Source organism: Perissodus microlepis, chromosome 3 (genome assembly GCF_051167445.1).
Source record: "Perissodus microlepis isolate ML-2025 ecotype Zambia chromosome 3, ASM5116744v1, whole genome shotgun sequence".
NCBI classification, from domain to species: Eukaryota; Metazoa; Chordata; class Actinopteri; order Cichliformes; family Cichlidae; genus Perissodus; species Perissodus microlepis.
The window spans coordinates 14,030,887-14,049,245 of NC_140463.1; the positions used below are offsets into that span (position 1 = coordinate 14,030,887).

The 18,359-nt window shown below is 38.9% G+C and overlaps 1 protein-coding gene across 1 annotated transcript in view; it reads left to right on the plus strand.

Annotated features, from left to right (window-relative positions):
• npy2rl (neuropeptide Y receptor Y2, like) overlaps window positions 1-18,359 on the plus strand; it is an 80,927-nt gene that overhangs the window by 26,569 nt on the left and 35,999 nt on the right. The window contains exons 2-3 of the mRNA XM_084923136.1: window positions 9,396-9,638; window positions 18,143-18,275. Of these exons, the coding sequence (XP_084779262.1) occupies window positions 9,459-9,638; window positions 18,143-18,275 (313 nt within the window). The 5' untranslated portion in view covers window positions 9,396-9,458. The remainder of the gene's footprint in view (window positions 1-9,395; window positions 9,639-18,142; window positions 18,276-18,359) is intronic.

The following is an 18,359-nucleotide window of genomic DNA, read 5'->3' on the forward strand; positions in this document are numbered from 1 at the left end:
TAAAGGCACTTGCTTAGTGAAAACATGGACACTGGCAATCAAGTGTTTGAAGGAGTGCATTTTCAGCCCATCATTTAAAATAAAAGGAGCCTGTTCTTAAGCCATAAACACTCTTTGAGACATTTCTTTCCAAGATGCTGTGTTTTCAACTCAAATGGCAACAGAAGCTCAGACACCATTGTTTTGTTCGGGATTTGAAATACAGTTCATTTAGTTTTACAAACCAGTTTTTCCAGTTGGCCTACGTTCTAACAGAGTTAAGCTTAATTGCAATTTGTAGCCAGAGTGGGTGTTAATAATTCTAAAGTTAGACATTTTGTTTTTATTGGAAATGTATTTGCTAAATATATTTAGAACAAAAACTTTAGTTTTGAAAATGTGGCAGTATCAAGAGGTTGGATACTATTTATGAAAGTTAATACATTATGAAATACAATTATTTTAATCAAGCTTACGAGAAAATCGTAATGGCAGCATTATCGTAGGGCTATTTCACACAGGCCTTAGAGACCAGTCAGCTTCAGGTCATAAGGGAAATGTGTATATATGGACGTGGCTGGCTCACTTAGTGAAATCAGTTGCAAAGAGGCTGCTACACCAAAAAAACCCTGCTTTTAATTGCTTTAGTTGTGAGCACATTGCCTCCACTGCCCATAGTTTGCACTGACTTAAATAGTGGATGAACGTCAGTGAAACTCATTAACTATGAGTCAGACCAACAATGGAGAAAGTTCGCCTGGTAAAAGTTGTGCCTTACTGCTGCACCCATTACTCTTCAAAAGGTGTGGAATTCTCATGATTTAAAACCATATTAGCATTAAAACATCCCGCTTTTACAGTAGAGGATGAGGAGTGAATGTATCCACACCACCTCCTCTTGTACTGATTCACTGAGGCCCTTCACATTCTTATAGCCTCACAGGAAAGTTGAGGTCTGGTTGTATGAAGCAGTGCCTCTGGAGCATGGAGCTCTTTTGAAATAGCTTGTGGTGAACTTTGAATGACCAAAAAGATTTTTTTATATATCAGTCGAGAATAGGGGCAACTTCTTCTGCATATTATGCCAGCTGCTTATCTGTCTGTGGTCTTGTTTGAAATTCTTTGCACATTATTGGTTCTGCAATGTTTTAGCTGTCTAATGTAACATCAGCATTGTTGTTGCAGCATGCTGGAACTGTTCTGGAAATCCCAGGCCGCTAATTTGAGCTTTGTTCTTCACTTTTATATGTGCAGCCGGGGTGGTTTAAAAGAGTTTGAGTCCAGCCTACTCCACATTAATTTCTGTAACACCATTCTGATAAAAGAGAAATGGATAAGTAAAACATCGGCCTAAATTGTTTGCCTTTGCTGTCATGCATTCATCCATGCACAGTCTCTATTAGTTACTAGCCTATTTAATGACCAGCCTTAGATCATTGATCTTAGATGATTGAAAATGATTATTCAGAACTAAGTAATGTGATTTTTAGGTGTGTGATATAGAAAAATAGTACAAGCAAAGTTAGTATTTGTAACATCACTATCAAGTCTGTGATGTCCCCAAAGCATACAAACAATGTCATTAGAAAATGAAAAATAAAGATACTTCCCAAATCTGGGAAATTATTTTGTTATAGCAGCTGAAATGATTATAAAATAATAACAATGATGGTAATAATATCTGCCAGATGCTTCTCTGCCAGACAGATGTATTACAGAGCATGTGGGTAGCTTAGCTGATTCAGACTGTTAGAGACAGTGCATCAGAAATGGATGACCCCATTTGTAGCCAACCACAAAGCACCTACCCGATCAGTTCACTCAGTGTCACCTACTCCGATGCTGCTCCCACAGCAGACGGCAGCAGAGGGATAAAAATCTCTATCATGTTGTTGCATAGATTGCAGTTTTTAAAAATGATTTATTATTATTATTATTCAGTTCAGTTTTATTTGTAGACTGCCAAATAACAATAACAGAAGCCTCAAGAAGTAGTCTTGCCCATCACTAGTTCTCCACCCATGACCACTGCAGAACTGTTAGAAGTATTTCTGTAGGTCCTATGAACTGTATGATCTGTCTGAGAAACAGCCTTTGTGAAATTGTGATCATGACCCTGTGGAACTAGCTAACATTATTACTTTGCTTTGGCATCCCCAAAGAATGCAAAGAGTAATTTCTAAGAAAAACGTCCCTCTGCTTCTTGGAAATACTCTTTAAAATCACCAATATTCAAAAATATGCCACACTTTATTATTCCACTCTTGGAAAGCCTTCAAACAACCTTAAAAGATGTTTAAGGATTCTGGGAATCGGGAAAACATGGCTGGTTTATCACAGTAAAGAACAGTAAAGAACTTTAAAGTTGACACTGAGATCAAAACGTATCATTTGTGAAATCATCCCCTGGTGCAGATGCAAGATTTATGTCTGCAGTCACAGAGAAAAGACAGAAACAGATACTGTAACGTGGCTCCAGAGGTTAAGAGTCTTAACTGAAACAATTTAGTTTCTTGCTTCTGGAGGCAAATCTCAGCAAGCATGCGGTGCAGAGAGAAGGCATCTCTTCTGTCTGTGTTCAGTAACAAACAAAGTATTTTAGGACTATATGTGGTTTTGAGAGAGGGATTAATTGAAGCAGTCATTTAAACTTTGGTCACCAGGCATGAGACTTTAAATATATTTTTGGAAGTGAATGCATCACATTTACAGAGAGAAGCCAGAGGTCTGGCATAAGTTTGAAGCTACACTTCACTTATTAGTTCTTCTAAGCCTGTGCTTTGATCCATTTTTTTCCTACATCAGCTCTTTTTAATTTTGAACCTTACACAAGAGGTTTGGCACCAGAAAGCTCTAATTTACATTTTAAAGGCTGACCTTTATGTTGTGCTGTTGAAGTTCTGTGTTACAACCGAAATTAGCTGTGATGTGACAAAATTAGAACAAAGCTATTAAATGACTAACTAACGGGTTTGGCCTCTGCTCTTCTTCTTTTACTTAGTGGACGTGATATTATTTAATCGGTGGTTGACGTCAGATATGAGTTTATTAAATTCAGTTTCATTTTAGGATATGTTTCCAACAGTTGTTCAGGGTTCATGGATAGTTTCCTTAAAGGCTTTCAGTGCTTCTTCTTGAAATTTTGACACAACACAAAAGCTGGCCAAAGAATCCCAGCTATTCCAAAATTACAAGCCAAGCAATGGTTCAGTCAAGAACAACAATTTGTATAACCGTCTAATATTATTATCTAGTGGTGGACCTCGATTTTTTTCTACTATTCTATTATTACTCTTCTACTATATCTAGATGATATCCTGGTGGCTCTTTTGACTGGCTCCCGGAAAGCATCTGAGCATTTTCCGATGCTAAGCTCCGCATTAGCTTGTGCTGCCGTACTGGCCCACCTATCGCCGTCTGCTGGAATAGCACGTGTCCAGCAACCACTTGCCTTTTTCAACCATACGCTACGGGACAAGGAGCATAAATACAGCATTTTTGACCAGAAGTTGCTGGCTCTCCATCTGGCAATGCATCATTTTGGGTTTATCCTCAAATTTACCGCGTACGTGGACCACAAACCTTTGACGTTTGGGATGTCCAAAGTATCTGACCCATGGAGTACACGCCAGCAGTGCCATTTGGTGGCTATTTCTGAGTTTACAATGGACATTCAGCACGTGGTTGGTAAGTCCAACCATGTGGCTGACTGTTTGTCCCACGCACTAGTTTCTCCTATTTATGTTGGCATAGACTATTATGCCATGACTGCTGACCAGAGTGGTAACTTGGACATCCTTGCCCTTAAGTCTGCTCAGACAGGCCTCATCCTGGAGGACAGACCGGTGCAGGATGGCGGTCCTCCCCTGGTCTGTGATGTTTCCACCAGTCGCCCACGCCCGGTGGTTCCCGTTTCATGGTGTCGTCGCATTTTTGACTCATGCATGCTCTATCACATCCAGGGGTCTGGGCCTCTGTTAAACTGGTCGGCTCCAAGTTTTTTTGGCCAGGCCTTCACAAAACTGTGAAGGAATGGGCCCTAGCCCTGATACCTTTGTCCCAAAGACTTTAGAAACTTATAAGTTTGTTTTGTCAGGCGATGCCCATAGTACACCACTGCGTCTGCTGTATGACAGCCCGTTTAGAGTCCTCGAATCGGGCCGGAAACATTTTGTTTTGGACTTTGGAGGTCGTAGGGAGACTGTGTGTGTTGATAGACTTAAACCTGCAGATGTTCTTGCGGACAATCAAGTAGCGTCAGCCCAGGCCCCCCACCGCGGCCGCCTGTCTTCCACGGGGTTAACTGACTCTGGTTTTCCCCTAGGAGCACCCCTCAACCGACGGAGTTTCAGTTTTCTTCAGTCTTTACTTTTTCTGCCCACACCACCTAATTCTCAGGATAGAGCTTCCTCTACCAGTTTACTCCCTCCCAGGTTCAGCCTTTCCGCCCATTTGCTTAAGCCCAGGGTCCTGGACTAAAAGGAGACACTACTGCGCGTTCGAGGAAGGGGGGACCACCAGGAGGCTCCAGTCACACTGGATGCGAATGGGTGCTTTGAATGCTCAGTTCTGTGAAGCGGAGATTAAAGTTGGAGTAAAATATTATATTATTATAATATTAGGATCTCTCGTGTTGTCTTTACATACTTCCACAATCTGTTAGTTATCTTATCCTCGCCGCTTGCGAAAGCTGTAAATACTAGAGTCCTTATATACCGTCCAATGTAAGGTTTATACCACAGCAGCCCAAAGTAACAATATTGGCAATTACCAGAATCATTTTAATGTTTCTGTAATGGTTAATCCACCAGTAGTCAATTTAGTTCAGTTCAATTCTTTTCAGTTTTATTTATATAGCGCCAATCCCAACAGTCGCCTCAATGCATTTCATATTGTAAGGTAAAGAGAAAGCCATGATTGTTGGCTAGCTGCTGTTAGCATAATAACTTTGAACTCCTCCCTCTCATCCAAGAATGGTCCCTTCTGGCTAAAAAAATCCCCCAAACCACTAACCTTGAGGCTTTGAAATGCCAAAGTTCATTGCTGACATCTACATCTACTTTTTAAAAATAGATTATTTGGTTATAACTACTTATTAATTATTTCCTTTATTTCAAAAAAGTAACCATTCAGTATTTTTTAAGCTATGAATCAAACAGGCATACCCTCAGATTCCGTGCATGACAATGACTTGGACTGCAGTCTGGATGTTTTGCTCCTAGTACAAGGAGCAGGGGGCCTTTCACATGTCTGTGCCCAGAGGCCAGTTAATACATAACAGATGAATATTAACCTTTTCAGCTAACTCTGGCAGTTCTTTGCAATTCTTTCAGTCCTCTGATGACCAACGAATGTGACTGACTAAACTAACACAAACACACAGCCCTCACCTGTCTCTTTTTTGTATACATATAAACATGAAAAAGATGCTTTGTTGAGTCCTTTTGTGAGTTTAGTTTGCTGAGCACTGTCTGGCAGTGTTGTGTTTCTTGTGGCAAGTATGATTCGGCACAGTCACTGATCCTGTCAGCCGAGAGAAAGAGCAGGAGGGAGCTGAATTCCCTCTAGCAACTTGCTCAGTGAATTAGCTCGCTGGGGTGCGTGTGTGTTTGTGTGTGAATGTGTTTCTTTGTATGTGCTTATTCCCACATGGATTTGTCTGAGTACATGTGCAAGTGCATTTAGATTCACATTGGTGTGTGTTTGTGTTACCATTCTTGTGTTGTTGTTGTGTGTGTGTGTGTGTGTGTCTGTCTGTCTGTTTGATGAAATGTCCTTTGAGGCTTATTTAACTGACCTACATATCAGAGCTGTGAAATGGAGAGGTCACAGTTGCATGTGCATGGTAGTGTTCAGAAACTATGACACAGCTGGTGTGACATCTTCCCACCTGTGAACCACACAGTCTGACTTTGTGCACCATTATACACAAACTAGAAACTTTCTTCCAAGATGGCACCTATCCATTTCAATTTAGGTTCTTGCAGTAGGTGGATATTTGGAACTAAAAATACAACAAAATAACAATAAAAAAAGGACTATTTTGTATAGTGCAGAATTGCGAAGCTCTGTAAAGCGCTATACAAATACAGGCCATTTACCATTTACCATTCTGGTTTTTACACATTGTCAAGATTGTAACTGAACTCAGAGAAGCTGTTGCTGGTTTTGCTTTCACTGTCTAACACACTAGGTCCCATCAAAGACTACAGTACAATCAGATTAAGATGTACCAATTTTTCCACTAGTACGTACTTCGTTCGACTCGACTTAAGTCAGATTTTAGGATTTTCCATTACGTGATAGTATCTGCCCGGTTGGGGTTGAAAATGTGACGTCAAGGAGACTACATCCCACAAAACGGCCAATGAGAGCGACTCCTTCACAAAAATCAATCCAAGCACATTGAGGTGGTATTATAAGTGAATACCACCTCAATGTGCTTGGGGTGATTAGAGCATGGAAAATGAATAAAACTGAGTAGAGTAGAATAGAGTCCAGTCGAGCCAATCCAAGTAGGTACTATAGGAAAAGAGGCTATAGTGTCCACTCAGCTTGTTCAGCTCCAGCCTTTGTTAATGGGACATAAGCATGCTGATATAAACTACTGATGCTATCAATAGCCTCTAGGGGCGATCGTGGCTCAAGAGTTGGGAGGTCGCCTTGTAATCGGAAGGTTGCCGGTTCGAGCCCCGGCTTGGACAGTCTTGGTCGTTGTGTCCTTGGGCAAGACACTTCACCCGTTGCCTACTGGTGGTGGTCAGAGGGCTCGGTGGCGCCAGTGTCCGGCAGCCTCGCCTCTTTCAGTGCGCCCCAGGGTGGCTGTGGCTACAATGTAGCTTGCCATCACCAGTGTGTGGATGACTGGATATGTAAAGTGCTTTGGGGTCCTTAGGGACTAGTAAAGCCATTTACCATACAGGCCATTTACCATCAATTCCGGAGATATGCAGAATTAGATAGGCTTGAAGGATCAGTAGTCAACTATGACCATAAAGAGGCAGTAATTTATAGATGGCAAACAGGCCGGCAGCTTTGTGACAAATGAGATCACTTTCACTTTACAAGGTTTTAATTGATTTTTATGTTTAGGTTTCATTGGGCAAGCACTGCTTGGCTTGCATGCCCAGTTTTTGAAATTAGACTCCCATAAAGATATAAAAAGTGAGACATCTGACATTGTGAAATGTCAGATGTCTCACTTTTTATATCTTTATGGGAGTTTTATGGGAGTTTTTGAAATTGACATTGACATTGTGGAATGTCAGATGTAACTGTTTTTGATAACTTAAATATAAGTTATCAAAAACAGCGTCCTCACAGTCAATAAAATCAGTACTTTGCATTTGTGTGTGTAAAGTAACTGCTAAAGTTTTTGCAGTTACCTTCCTAGAGATTATGGATATTGCATTTTATAAAGCATCTGAAACTTAACTACTACTTAACCTAAGTTGCTTTTTTTCCTGGTCTTATCAAATCCTGGTGATAAGAAATCCAGTACTAGTTTTTAAATGCCCAAACTTTGTAGGCTCTCAGACTTTTACTTTGTCCACATGGGCTAAATGAGCAGCGATATTAGCAGCCTGAAGGTGTAACTTCACTGAGAGTTGCCCAGTATTGCGCCAATCTGCTGCTCTACCAACCAGGCCAGACGTTTGTGCCTGCTGCAGGGCACCTCGACTCTTAGGATTCAGTCTTTTGATGAAATTTTTGATGCAAAAATTTTGATACTCAAAACGAGACAAAGTAACAATATTTTTTTTTAATCAAAACCAGATATTTAAAAGTGCACACTTTTTAAACTGCTGCTGTTTTAACTGGATATTATTGTTGGTAATGCAAGCAGCATGAGGTCAGTTACTGTTTCACCAGTTTGATTCAGTATTGTTAGTTTTATTTATCTCAAATGAAAAATAAATATTTTGTCAGAGTATCACAGGAATGTTTAACACTTTTCAACTTTGTTTATTTATCGTTATTATTAACATTGTTGTTGTTTTTGGTGGAATTATTCATGAATTGTCATATATGTAAGCATTTGGTGTGTTTGACTGTTCTGCAGATTATCTGAGGCTCTACTTTTGGGAGTAATCTGATCTCATTTATATTCTATGCTACTTTCCAGGAACAGGGATTAAGGATAACATTGTGACACAGGTTGATTTGACAGTGACCTGATTACTTTTAGGTGTGTGTGAAAATGGGTAACGTGATTTTCATAGAAATGAAGACATTGTAGTTGTTGAGTAAAAAAGTATTTTTCACAAACTTCAGCTTCACATTTTCAGAACAACAATGTTTAGGGTTCAGCTAAATGTAATTTTACTTATATGGCACCAAATAAAATAAAGAAACATTCCCCTCAAGGTGCTTTATGATATAAGGTAAAGACTCTACAATAACATTTCATATTGTTGCAGGATGAAGTGTTCCTGATTTAATCCTGTGTTTAGTGGGGCATTGTAGTAATCTGTCTGTGTTTACAGCAGATTGGATAGTTATTATGGGCAAACACCAATGGCTGACTTAAACTGGGGTTTTAGAGTAATCAGCGTCAAATAACATGGTTTTCCTGCTTTAACCTGATTGCTTGCTGTAATCTGTTGAGTATGACGTGAATTAAAACAAAGTTTATTGATATGGCTTGCAGATTTAATTATCTCATTACTTGCCATTGTAGTGTCAAACACAGTATATACTAAATTTTCTCTATCAAACGTTCTTTCACTTGTCAGAAGAGCTCCCCCTTCAAAAATCCCTTCATCATGTGTGAAAAATGTGGAACTTATTTTAGTCTTTTGATTCGTTTTTAAACTATTGTAACATCACTTATATTGTTAAAAAGGTTACAGTTGGAGGTGGTTGGATTCAGGACACAGAAGTTTCAGTTATGTAACTGCAGCTATAGCATAGCCTTTTTTTAAACATTCATTCTTGAATAATCAGGCCCCATCTTATCTTACAGACATTAAATTCAAATATTAATTTTTGCTAAATTTTCATTTCTGTTTGTTAACTACTTGTACTGTTACTTGGGTTAACTTTTAAATCATGACTTTTAGTTAAATATTCATTATGTTTTTAGCTGACCTTGTTTTTAATTAGCCACATATTTAGCCTTCTTTGCTTTGTTCCTCCATGAAATCTGTTTGGGAATCATTAAAGGTCACAGTTAGTGACTAGCTAGTTAAAGGAATAAAAGAGTCAGATCTTTATCTGAGCATTTGAGTGAAGATATAAAATAAGATTAAATATTCGATTCAGGTAGTAGTATAATATGACATAGCTTTATCAATCAGTCGGTGTAACTTATGTAAGATGTACTTCAGTCCAAAAAAACTCCATATACTCTCCTCTTTCTTTAAGCATGTTAATTTAACATTTGTCCATTGGTATATTTCTTTGTTTTCCCACAGGTCCTGTGAGTATAACTGTGTGACTGTAAAATGGCGCTGCCAGCTAAGCACATATGATCTGACATGGAGGCCATCATTGCAGTCAACTCCACACAGGACGAGCTCCCACCTGACGATGACCCCCTTAACAATGCTTTCCTCGAATACGACCCTAACACTGGTGTCGCTCCCTCAGCTCTTCCTACACTGGCATTTGAAGGAGTGAATTTCTTAGAGGACCCCATCAGCCTACCAAGTGTACAGGTATTGGTCTCGCTTCCATTAATTTTTCCATTATGAGGAAAAACATGAATAATTTATCCACTTCTAGTGCCTCAAATCTGCCTGGCAGGCCAACAGTGTAATAACTCACTGGAAATGATGGGCTATCACAATAAAAAAATATAGCATGTATTCTCATATACTTTATGAATTTGCCTAAATGATTTTTCCACCTTGCTATACATAACTATAGAATAGAATAGAATTCAACTTTATTGTCATTGCACATGTCACAAGTACAGGCAATGAAATGCAGTTTGCATCCATCCAGAAAGTGCTTTAGCCATGACATTACAAAATATATATTAGCAATAATATAGATATATTACAGAAATGGGTCTGTTATAGGTATAAGGTTACAAAATATGGGCCTATTATGGGTATGTTACAATGTACACTGTATGAAGGTTTATCATGAATATGCTACAACTATACGTATGTACAGGCTGTAGTGGTGTGAAAGCTATGTACAGGCTATGAACAGGATATATATATATATATATATATATATGAAAACTATACAGAAATATGAACTATGCAAGTCATAAACAGTTGTAGAATTAAAATTATCGTATTGTACAGATTGTTAGTTTTTACAGAATTATACAGTAGTGCAGTTAAGTGAAATATGTGGATAATTTCTATAGAGGCTATATAAAGTGCTAGTGGTTGTGAGTGGTGGTTCAGCCATGTTATTATTGTGTGTATGAGGGTCTTGTCCATTATGTGTGTGTAGGTGGTTGTGGATGTGTGTATGTTCAGTCCATGAGTTTAATGTTGGACAGAAGCTGTTCCGGTGGTCTTAGTCCGGAGGCTCCTGTAGCCCCTCCCAGAGGGCAGGAGGGTGAAGAGTCCATGTGATGGGTGACTGGGGTCTTTGATGATTTTCCCAGCCCTTTTCAGACACAGCTTCCTGTAGATGTCATTTATGGCAGGAAGCGGTGCTCCGGCGATGCGTTGGGCAGTTTTCACAACCCTCTGCAACGCCTTCTGGTCCGAGGCAGAGCAGTTCCCGTACCAGACTGTTATACAGTTGGTCAGGATGCTCTTGATGGTGCAGCGATAGAAGTTCACCAGGATGTCTGAGGACAGGTGGTTCTTCCTCAGAGTCCTCAGGAAGAAGAGGCACTGGTGAGCCTTCTTGACCAGCTTGGAGCTGTTGGTCGTCCAGATGACTATAGTACTTCATCAACCAGTAGCGGTTTTTGATACGGGCGACACGGGCGGTTGCCCGGGGCGGCATCGTGGTGGGGGCGGCATCACCGGCATCGGCAAAAAAAAAAAAAAAAAAAAAATTGCTCGTACTCATGCTGTCCCGACATCAGCCAGCGCATATTGGGAATGGCATAGGCACCGATCGGTTTTCTATCGCCCATTTGCTGGGAGTAAGGGCGCCCTCCGTTTGCGAGGTGCGCCTGCTGCTTGTGGTACAGGGAAGAGAGGGCGGGGCGGCGGGGGATTCACTGGCTGGCTGGAGCAGCATCTAATAACCAACTCGCAAAATAAAACTAACTAAAAACAAAACAACAAACACGAAAACACCAGACATCATGATTATAATTTGCACCGATGTTTTTTCGAAATTCTATACGCGAAAAGTGAGCGCGAGAGCCCTCGGTGCGCCTGCTCACTGCTGAAGTCAAAGTAAACTTTATTGTCATCTCCGATACATACAGTCCAGTATATAGAGAGACGAGATGACGAGGTTCCAGTTACAGCAGTGCAAGTAACCCGCTGAAAGGGGAGGGGGACATGCTGCTTCCAAATAGAGCAGATTTCATTCATAATGATGTAAATCCAACACCATTACGTAGTCATGATTTGAACCCTGGGTTGTGTGAAATCCCAGAAATAAACCTTAGACAAAGTGAATCTGTGAACTAAGGTGTAGGTCTGTTAGGTTATGTTGTGGTGATCCTCGAGTTGGGGGATTTGTGTTCACACTATAGTGCAAAATTAAAACCGATGGAAGGTGAACAAGAAAAGTTCAAAGCCATCAGGTGCTCAGTTTAGAAAAAGAGAAAAGAAGAGGAGGAGAAACGAGCAAAAGATACAGGAAGAAGATGTGTCATTGGATGATGGCAGGCCATCCTGAAACAATCAGAATCAGAATACTTTATTAATCCCTAAGGAAATTATATGGGTTGCAGTTGCTCCAAGAAGAAATGGTAAAAATACTAACAGTAACAGACTAAACTCCAAACAATACATTATGTTACAGATTTTAATATTAATTAGTCATTGTCAGTTGTTGATTTGTCCTGTTCTCATTGTATGACGAATTATGATGGCTGTCTGGTAGTCGTTTGCATACTCTCTCTCTCTTCGTGTGTGTGTGTTTCTCTGGTGAATTTTGACAACAGTTTTATGTTAATGTACAATCCTTAATATGTTTTGTGTGTGTGGGGAGGAGCGCCAAAGGGAGTGTTCGGCCGGCGCGCCAAACGGGCTAGGACCGCCGCTGTCATCAACAACCTAACAGCCTTAGCTGCGTGCTAAAATGTAAACCCAAAATGGACATTTTTATTTAGCTTTATCTTAACAAGTTAATAATGAGACACTTTCAAAATTTAATATATAAATATATAACATATATTTTTAAACTACAATAAAGTGGCTATGTCCACATGTACCCGGGTATTTTTGAAAACGCAGATTTTTCTATGCGTTTGCACCTTCCGTCCACACGTAAACGGCGTTTTCGGTCACTGAAAACTGAGATTTTTAAAAACGCCTGCCAGGGTGGAGTTTCTTGAAAACTCAGTTTTTGCGTTTACGTGTGGACGAGGAAAACTGAGAAAACGCAGCGTCAAAGGTGTGCGCATTTTTTGATGTCACACTGTGCGCCACGTTATTGTTTCGGTGAAATGCATTTCTACAATGGGGGACTTAGACAAAATACCGTTACTGTTAATTTTACTCTCTGCAGTGTTTAAATGCTTACATATACACACACAGTTACTGTCCCTCCACACATAGGACTCAGTTCTGCTTCTATGCGCCATCTTTGTTTACTCTTTCCCACCCAGGCTTCGAGAATTCTGATTGGCCAACATTTCTACACGGTTAGGAATACATCGCCACCTGCTGCTTTGGTTTGATTTGATTTATTGATTTATTGATTAGCATTCAAATATCTCAGTGAATACAGAATAAAGATTACCACAAAGCAAGAAAGCATAAGACAAGGCTATTCAAAAGGTATTGGCTGAAGCATTTGCTTATTACGCCAACCCTTTTAACAAAAGATCTTTTTGCATGCAGCTCCTGTACACAGGGCTCGAAGAATAAAACAAAGCAAAGCAAAAACAAACAAACAAAACAAAAAAACTTTCCACCTTAGACAAGTAACTACATCAAAGCAAAACAATCAAGAGTTTCAGTATTATTATTTTTGCTCTTTTCATTCTTGATTTATATATTTTTCTAATACTCTATTTTTAAACATGTTTTTAAACAAGGAAAATGAACTACACCTTTTTAAATCACTGTCATAACTATTCCACAGGTTAACTCCTCTAACAGAAACACATCTCTGCTTTATGTTTGTCCTCATCTTGTTTTTTTAAAAAAATCTGTTCCCCTTAAGTCATATTGACTCTCTCTGACTTTAAACAGCTTCTGAGTTATTTTGTGCTTTATACATTATCTGTGCCATTTTATATTCAACTAAATCATAAAATTTCAGGGTATTCAGATTAATAAACAAAATGTTAGTTGGTTCTATATAGTTTGATTGATTTATAATTCTTATAGCTCTTTTTTGTAACTTGAAAATAGGAAGAGTATTTGTTTTATATGCATTACCCCATATCTCCAGACAGTAAGTCATATATGGAAGCAACAGAGTACAATAAAGTGTGTATAATGATTTTTTGTTCAGGACATGCTTTGTTTTATAGAGAATAGCAATGGTTTTTGACATTTTTGTTTTCACATGGTTTATATGAGACTTCCAACTCAGCTTATCATCAATTATCACTCCAAGAAATTTATTTCCGTACACTCTTTCAATTTCAATTCCATTAACCCTGATTTCAGATACATTTTTCATTTGTCTAGTGCCAAAAATAATCAATTTTGTTTTGTTTATATTTAACGATAACTTATTTATATCAAACCAGTTTTTTAATATATTTAACTCCTTTTCCACTGTAGTCAGAAGCTGTTCTAGGTTTTTACATGAGCAATACAGAGTGGTATCATCAGCAAATATTACACATTTTAAAAGTTTGGAAACACTACATATGTCATTTATATATAATATGAATAATTTAGGGCCCCGCACAGAGCCCTGAGGAACACCACAAGTTACCTTCAACTGCTTAGATTTTACATTATTGATTTCGACATATTGACATCTGTCATCCAGGTAACTTTTCATCCACTTGTATGCTATCCCTCTTATGCCATATCTCTCTAGTTTATTCATTAATATAGAATGATCAATTGTATCAAACGCCTTTTTGAAGTCTATAAAAACACCAACAGTATATTCCTTATTATCTATAGCATTAGATATCCCTTCTACAAGTTCCATCACTGCCATCAAAGTGGACCTTTTCGCTCTGAAGCCATATTGGTTATCACTTAGGAGATTATGCTTCTCAATATATTTATCAAGTCTATTAACAAATAACTTTTCTAAAATTTTTGAGAACTGTGGGAGTAGTGATATTGGCCTATAATTGGTAAACTGACATCTCTCTCCGTTTTTATGGATTGGAATAACTTTTGCTATTTTCATTTGTGAGGGAAACACACCAGTTTGAAAGGACAGATTACAAATGTATGCGAAAGGTTGCACTATATATTCTATAATACTTTTAACTAATATCATGTCAATACCAAAACAGTCAGTGGACTTTTTATTTTTAAATGTTTTCACAATGTTAATTATTTCTCTATGAGTTACAGCACCAATAAACATGGAGGACACATTCTGAGTAATATGTTTATTTAGGTTGTTATTATTTCTTGACTCTGGAATTTCTTTTGCTAAATTAAAGCCAACATTTACAAAGAAATCATTAAATTCATTTGCAATGTCTTTAGTTTTATCAAGCACAATATCTTTATCTTTTTTGAAATAGTCTGGATAATTCTTATTTTTTGAGCCCTTTTTGATTATACTATTTAATATCCTCCATGTTTCTTGTGTGTTACTTCTACTTTGCTCCAATAATTTGTGATAATATTCTTTCTTACTTGTTCTTATAATATTTACTAATCTATTTTTATATAACTTGTACTTTATTTCAGCATCTTTTGTCCTCTGTTTTACGAATCTCTTATATAGATTATTTTTCTTTTTACATGCATCTTCTATCCCCTTTGTGATCCATGGCTTATTTGATCTGTGATGCTTTCTAGTGATTTTCATTAAAGGACAATGTTTTTCATATAGTGAAATTACAGTTGATAAGAATGCATCATATGCACTATTTGAATCTTCATTTGCAAAAACCTCATTCCAATTGTGTTCCTTTAAGTCCACCTGGAGGGCAGCAATGGCTCTTGTTGTTCTATGTCGTATCATATCAAATGTTCGATTCTTTTGTTTAGTTTTAATCCCAAAATAATTTTGAAAAATTGCAAAAACAGGAAGATGATCGCTTATATCAGTTATAAGAAATCCACCTACTATTTCATAGTCAATTTTATTTGAGAATATATTATCTATCAATGTAGCTGTATCAATTGTTAATCTACTTGGTTTTATAATTACAGGGAAAAGGGAGTTACTATACATTGTATTGATGAAATCTGTTGTTTTCTGATGTCCATTTGGGTTTAGCAAATCTATATTAAAATCACCACAAATTATTTGCACCTTTTTATCATTTAGGTTGCTAAACATAGCAGCAAGTTTTTCATTGGATGTCTCAAGGCATGATCCTGGTGTCCTATAGATTCAACTTATAATTATATTGCTAGCTTTTTCAACATGGATTTCAATAGTAACACATTCCAATACGTTATCTGTGTTCTTGACATACATTCAATCAGACTACATTTCAAAACTTTATCTACATATAAAGCAACACCGCCTCCTTTTTTATTCACCCTGTTCATTGTAAATAATTCGTAGTCCCATTTCACTAACTTTCTCATTATCGAGCCATCTTTCTGATATTGCAATTTTCTGAAACTTTTTTAACTTACTTAAACATTCTGTAATTTTAGAAAATTTTTTATACAAGCTTCTACTATTGAAATGTATGACCGACAATGCATTTGCCATTTTAATATTCATATTGAATTGGTCGTCTGTGTAGTACTCACAAGCGTTATTGTTGTTATTGTAGAAGTGGTTATCTGGGTCAATGTTACTTTCAGGGTCATGCATGTTGTGCTCTGCATAGTTAAATGTTTTGAAGTTCGTTTTCTCAGCGTGTGTCGCAAAATAACCTCCTCGACAGTCCTTTTCATAATCAAAGTCTTCCTCTTCAACATCTCTGAATGGAAACCTATAATCTGTGTCCAAACTTGTCATTTATGTGTTTTTTGTGTTTGTTGTTGTTTTTTGAGCCGTAAGGCCAGAAACACTTTTCATTCCTGATTATGTATATTGCTCTAAGTCTTTGAGTTCTCTTATCATCACAACTTTCGCTTCTTCGGGAGTGCCATTTAGTCTTATCATTACTTTGCAGTTCCTCGTCCATGTCGCTTGTATCTTATTTTGTTTTCTCAGGCTGCGTGCCTGTCTTGCAATTTCAGCAGTCTTTTTCGTTAAATGTTCATTTAAATACACACCGGTCCCTTTCAGCTTCTTTCCCTGTTTCAGTAACTCAATCTTTGTTTTGCGACTCACAAACCGAAGAATAATTGCTGGCTTTGTTTTACTGTCTTTTCTGGGGAGTGTGTGGCATGCTGCGATATGATGGCTCTGAATACTTACATTCTTCGTTTGAAGGAATTTTATCACTTGCTGTTCAAGCGTTTGCAGCTCCTCTACCTGGGCATCTTCACCGTCTTTACCTCCGCCAGCTGTTACTCTGGCGTAGGTTCGGTGTTGCGTCTCCAGTCCACTTATGACTAAATCATCCATTCTTGTGTATCGTTCAAGGTCCTCGATTCGCAGTTCCAAGTTGTCTATTTTCTTGTCCTTCTCCTTTATCATGTTTTTTAGTTGTTTTATTTCATCCATTAGGTCATGTAGCATACCTTGTTGTTTAGCCACTTTGCTCAGTTCATCAGACATGAAATTAAGTGATTTCTTAATCTCCTCCAACTCCTCTTCAACTCCTGGGTTTGCTTTTTTAGGCGGCATTCTGAAAATGGTGAGATTGGTATTACCTTGTGATGGCCCGTTGAAGTCACTGTCGATTTACTTGTTTACTAGAGGAGCCTGGGCCCAGTGGCTTCTGGAGGATCCTGGGCCTGGTGGAGCAGGAGGGTCCTGGGCCTGGTGGAGCAGGAGGGTCCTGGGCCTAGTGGCTGCTGGAAGAGCCTGGGCCTGGTGGCTGCTGGAAGAGCCTGGGACTACTGGCTGCTGGAAGAGCCTGGGCCTAGTGGTTGTTGGAGGATCCTGGGCCTAGTGGCTGTTGGAGGATCTTGGGCCTAGTGGCTGTTGGAGGAGCCTGGGCCTAGTGGCTGCTGGAGGATCCTGGGCCTGGTGGCAGCAGGAGGGTCCTGGGCCTGGTGGCTGCTGGAAGAGCCTGGGCCTAGTGGCTGCAGGAGGATCCTGGGCCTGGTGGCAGCAGGAGGGTCCTGGGCCTGGTGGCTGCTGGAAGAGCCTGGGCCTAGTGGCTGCTGGAGGATCTCTGTCAATCTCACCTGGGCCCACAACACCAACGTGCTGGTAAAGAAGGCCTAGCAGCAACTGCATTTCCTCCTTGTCCTTTTAGGAGACATTTTAGAGCTTCTAGTGGTCCTCACGTATTGCGTGTCTTTCCAGGAATCATTGACAGCACAGTTTTTGAGCGGAGGCAGGTTGTTGCGGTACAAACGATGGTCCTATTTGCTGCTATGCTCCTTCCTGGTTGAACTGAATGTTCTTAGCAGCGTCTTCCTTCGTTTTTGGCTTTTACGTGTGGACGGGATTTTTTTTAAAAACGAAAACAGAAAATTTCAGTTTTCAAAAATACCTGTGTACGTGTGGACGTAGCCTAAAGTGATTGCAATTTTTCCCATTATTCCCATTTACCCTTACATCAGTCTGCAATACAGCCAGTTGACAAGTGACCGTAGGTTCAGACGCCCCAAATGTGTCTTATGTTTCAGTTTGTTTTTTATATTATAACACATTGTTTTGCTCTCTGTGTAAACAAAACACATTATAATTAAATAAATTTGGTAAAAGTAGGAAATAAAACATAAAACTATCTAAAAGAAGAGTATCATATAATCTCGATTCATTCTTCAGTTGAGGGATACAGAAGTTTCACTTCACATCACCTCTGTTTTTTCTAAATTAGTTTCTTCTGCTGCAACAATTTACTTCTGAGAGATGTTTACAGCTGTTTGTTTGTTTTGTTTTACAGGTGGTGTTGATCCTGGCCTACAGTACCATTATTGTGCTGGGAGTTCTGGGTAATTCTCTTGTCATCTATGTCATCTATCGCTTCAAGACACTCCGCACTGTCACCAACTTCTTCATTGCTAATTTGGCTGTTGGTAAGTTTATACATACAGACACACGGCAGCAGCTTTTTGTTGCTTCTAATATAATACTGTCACTGTGCTCAGAGCAATAAAACA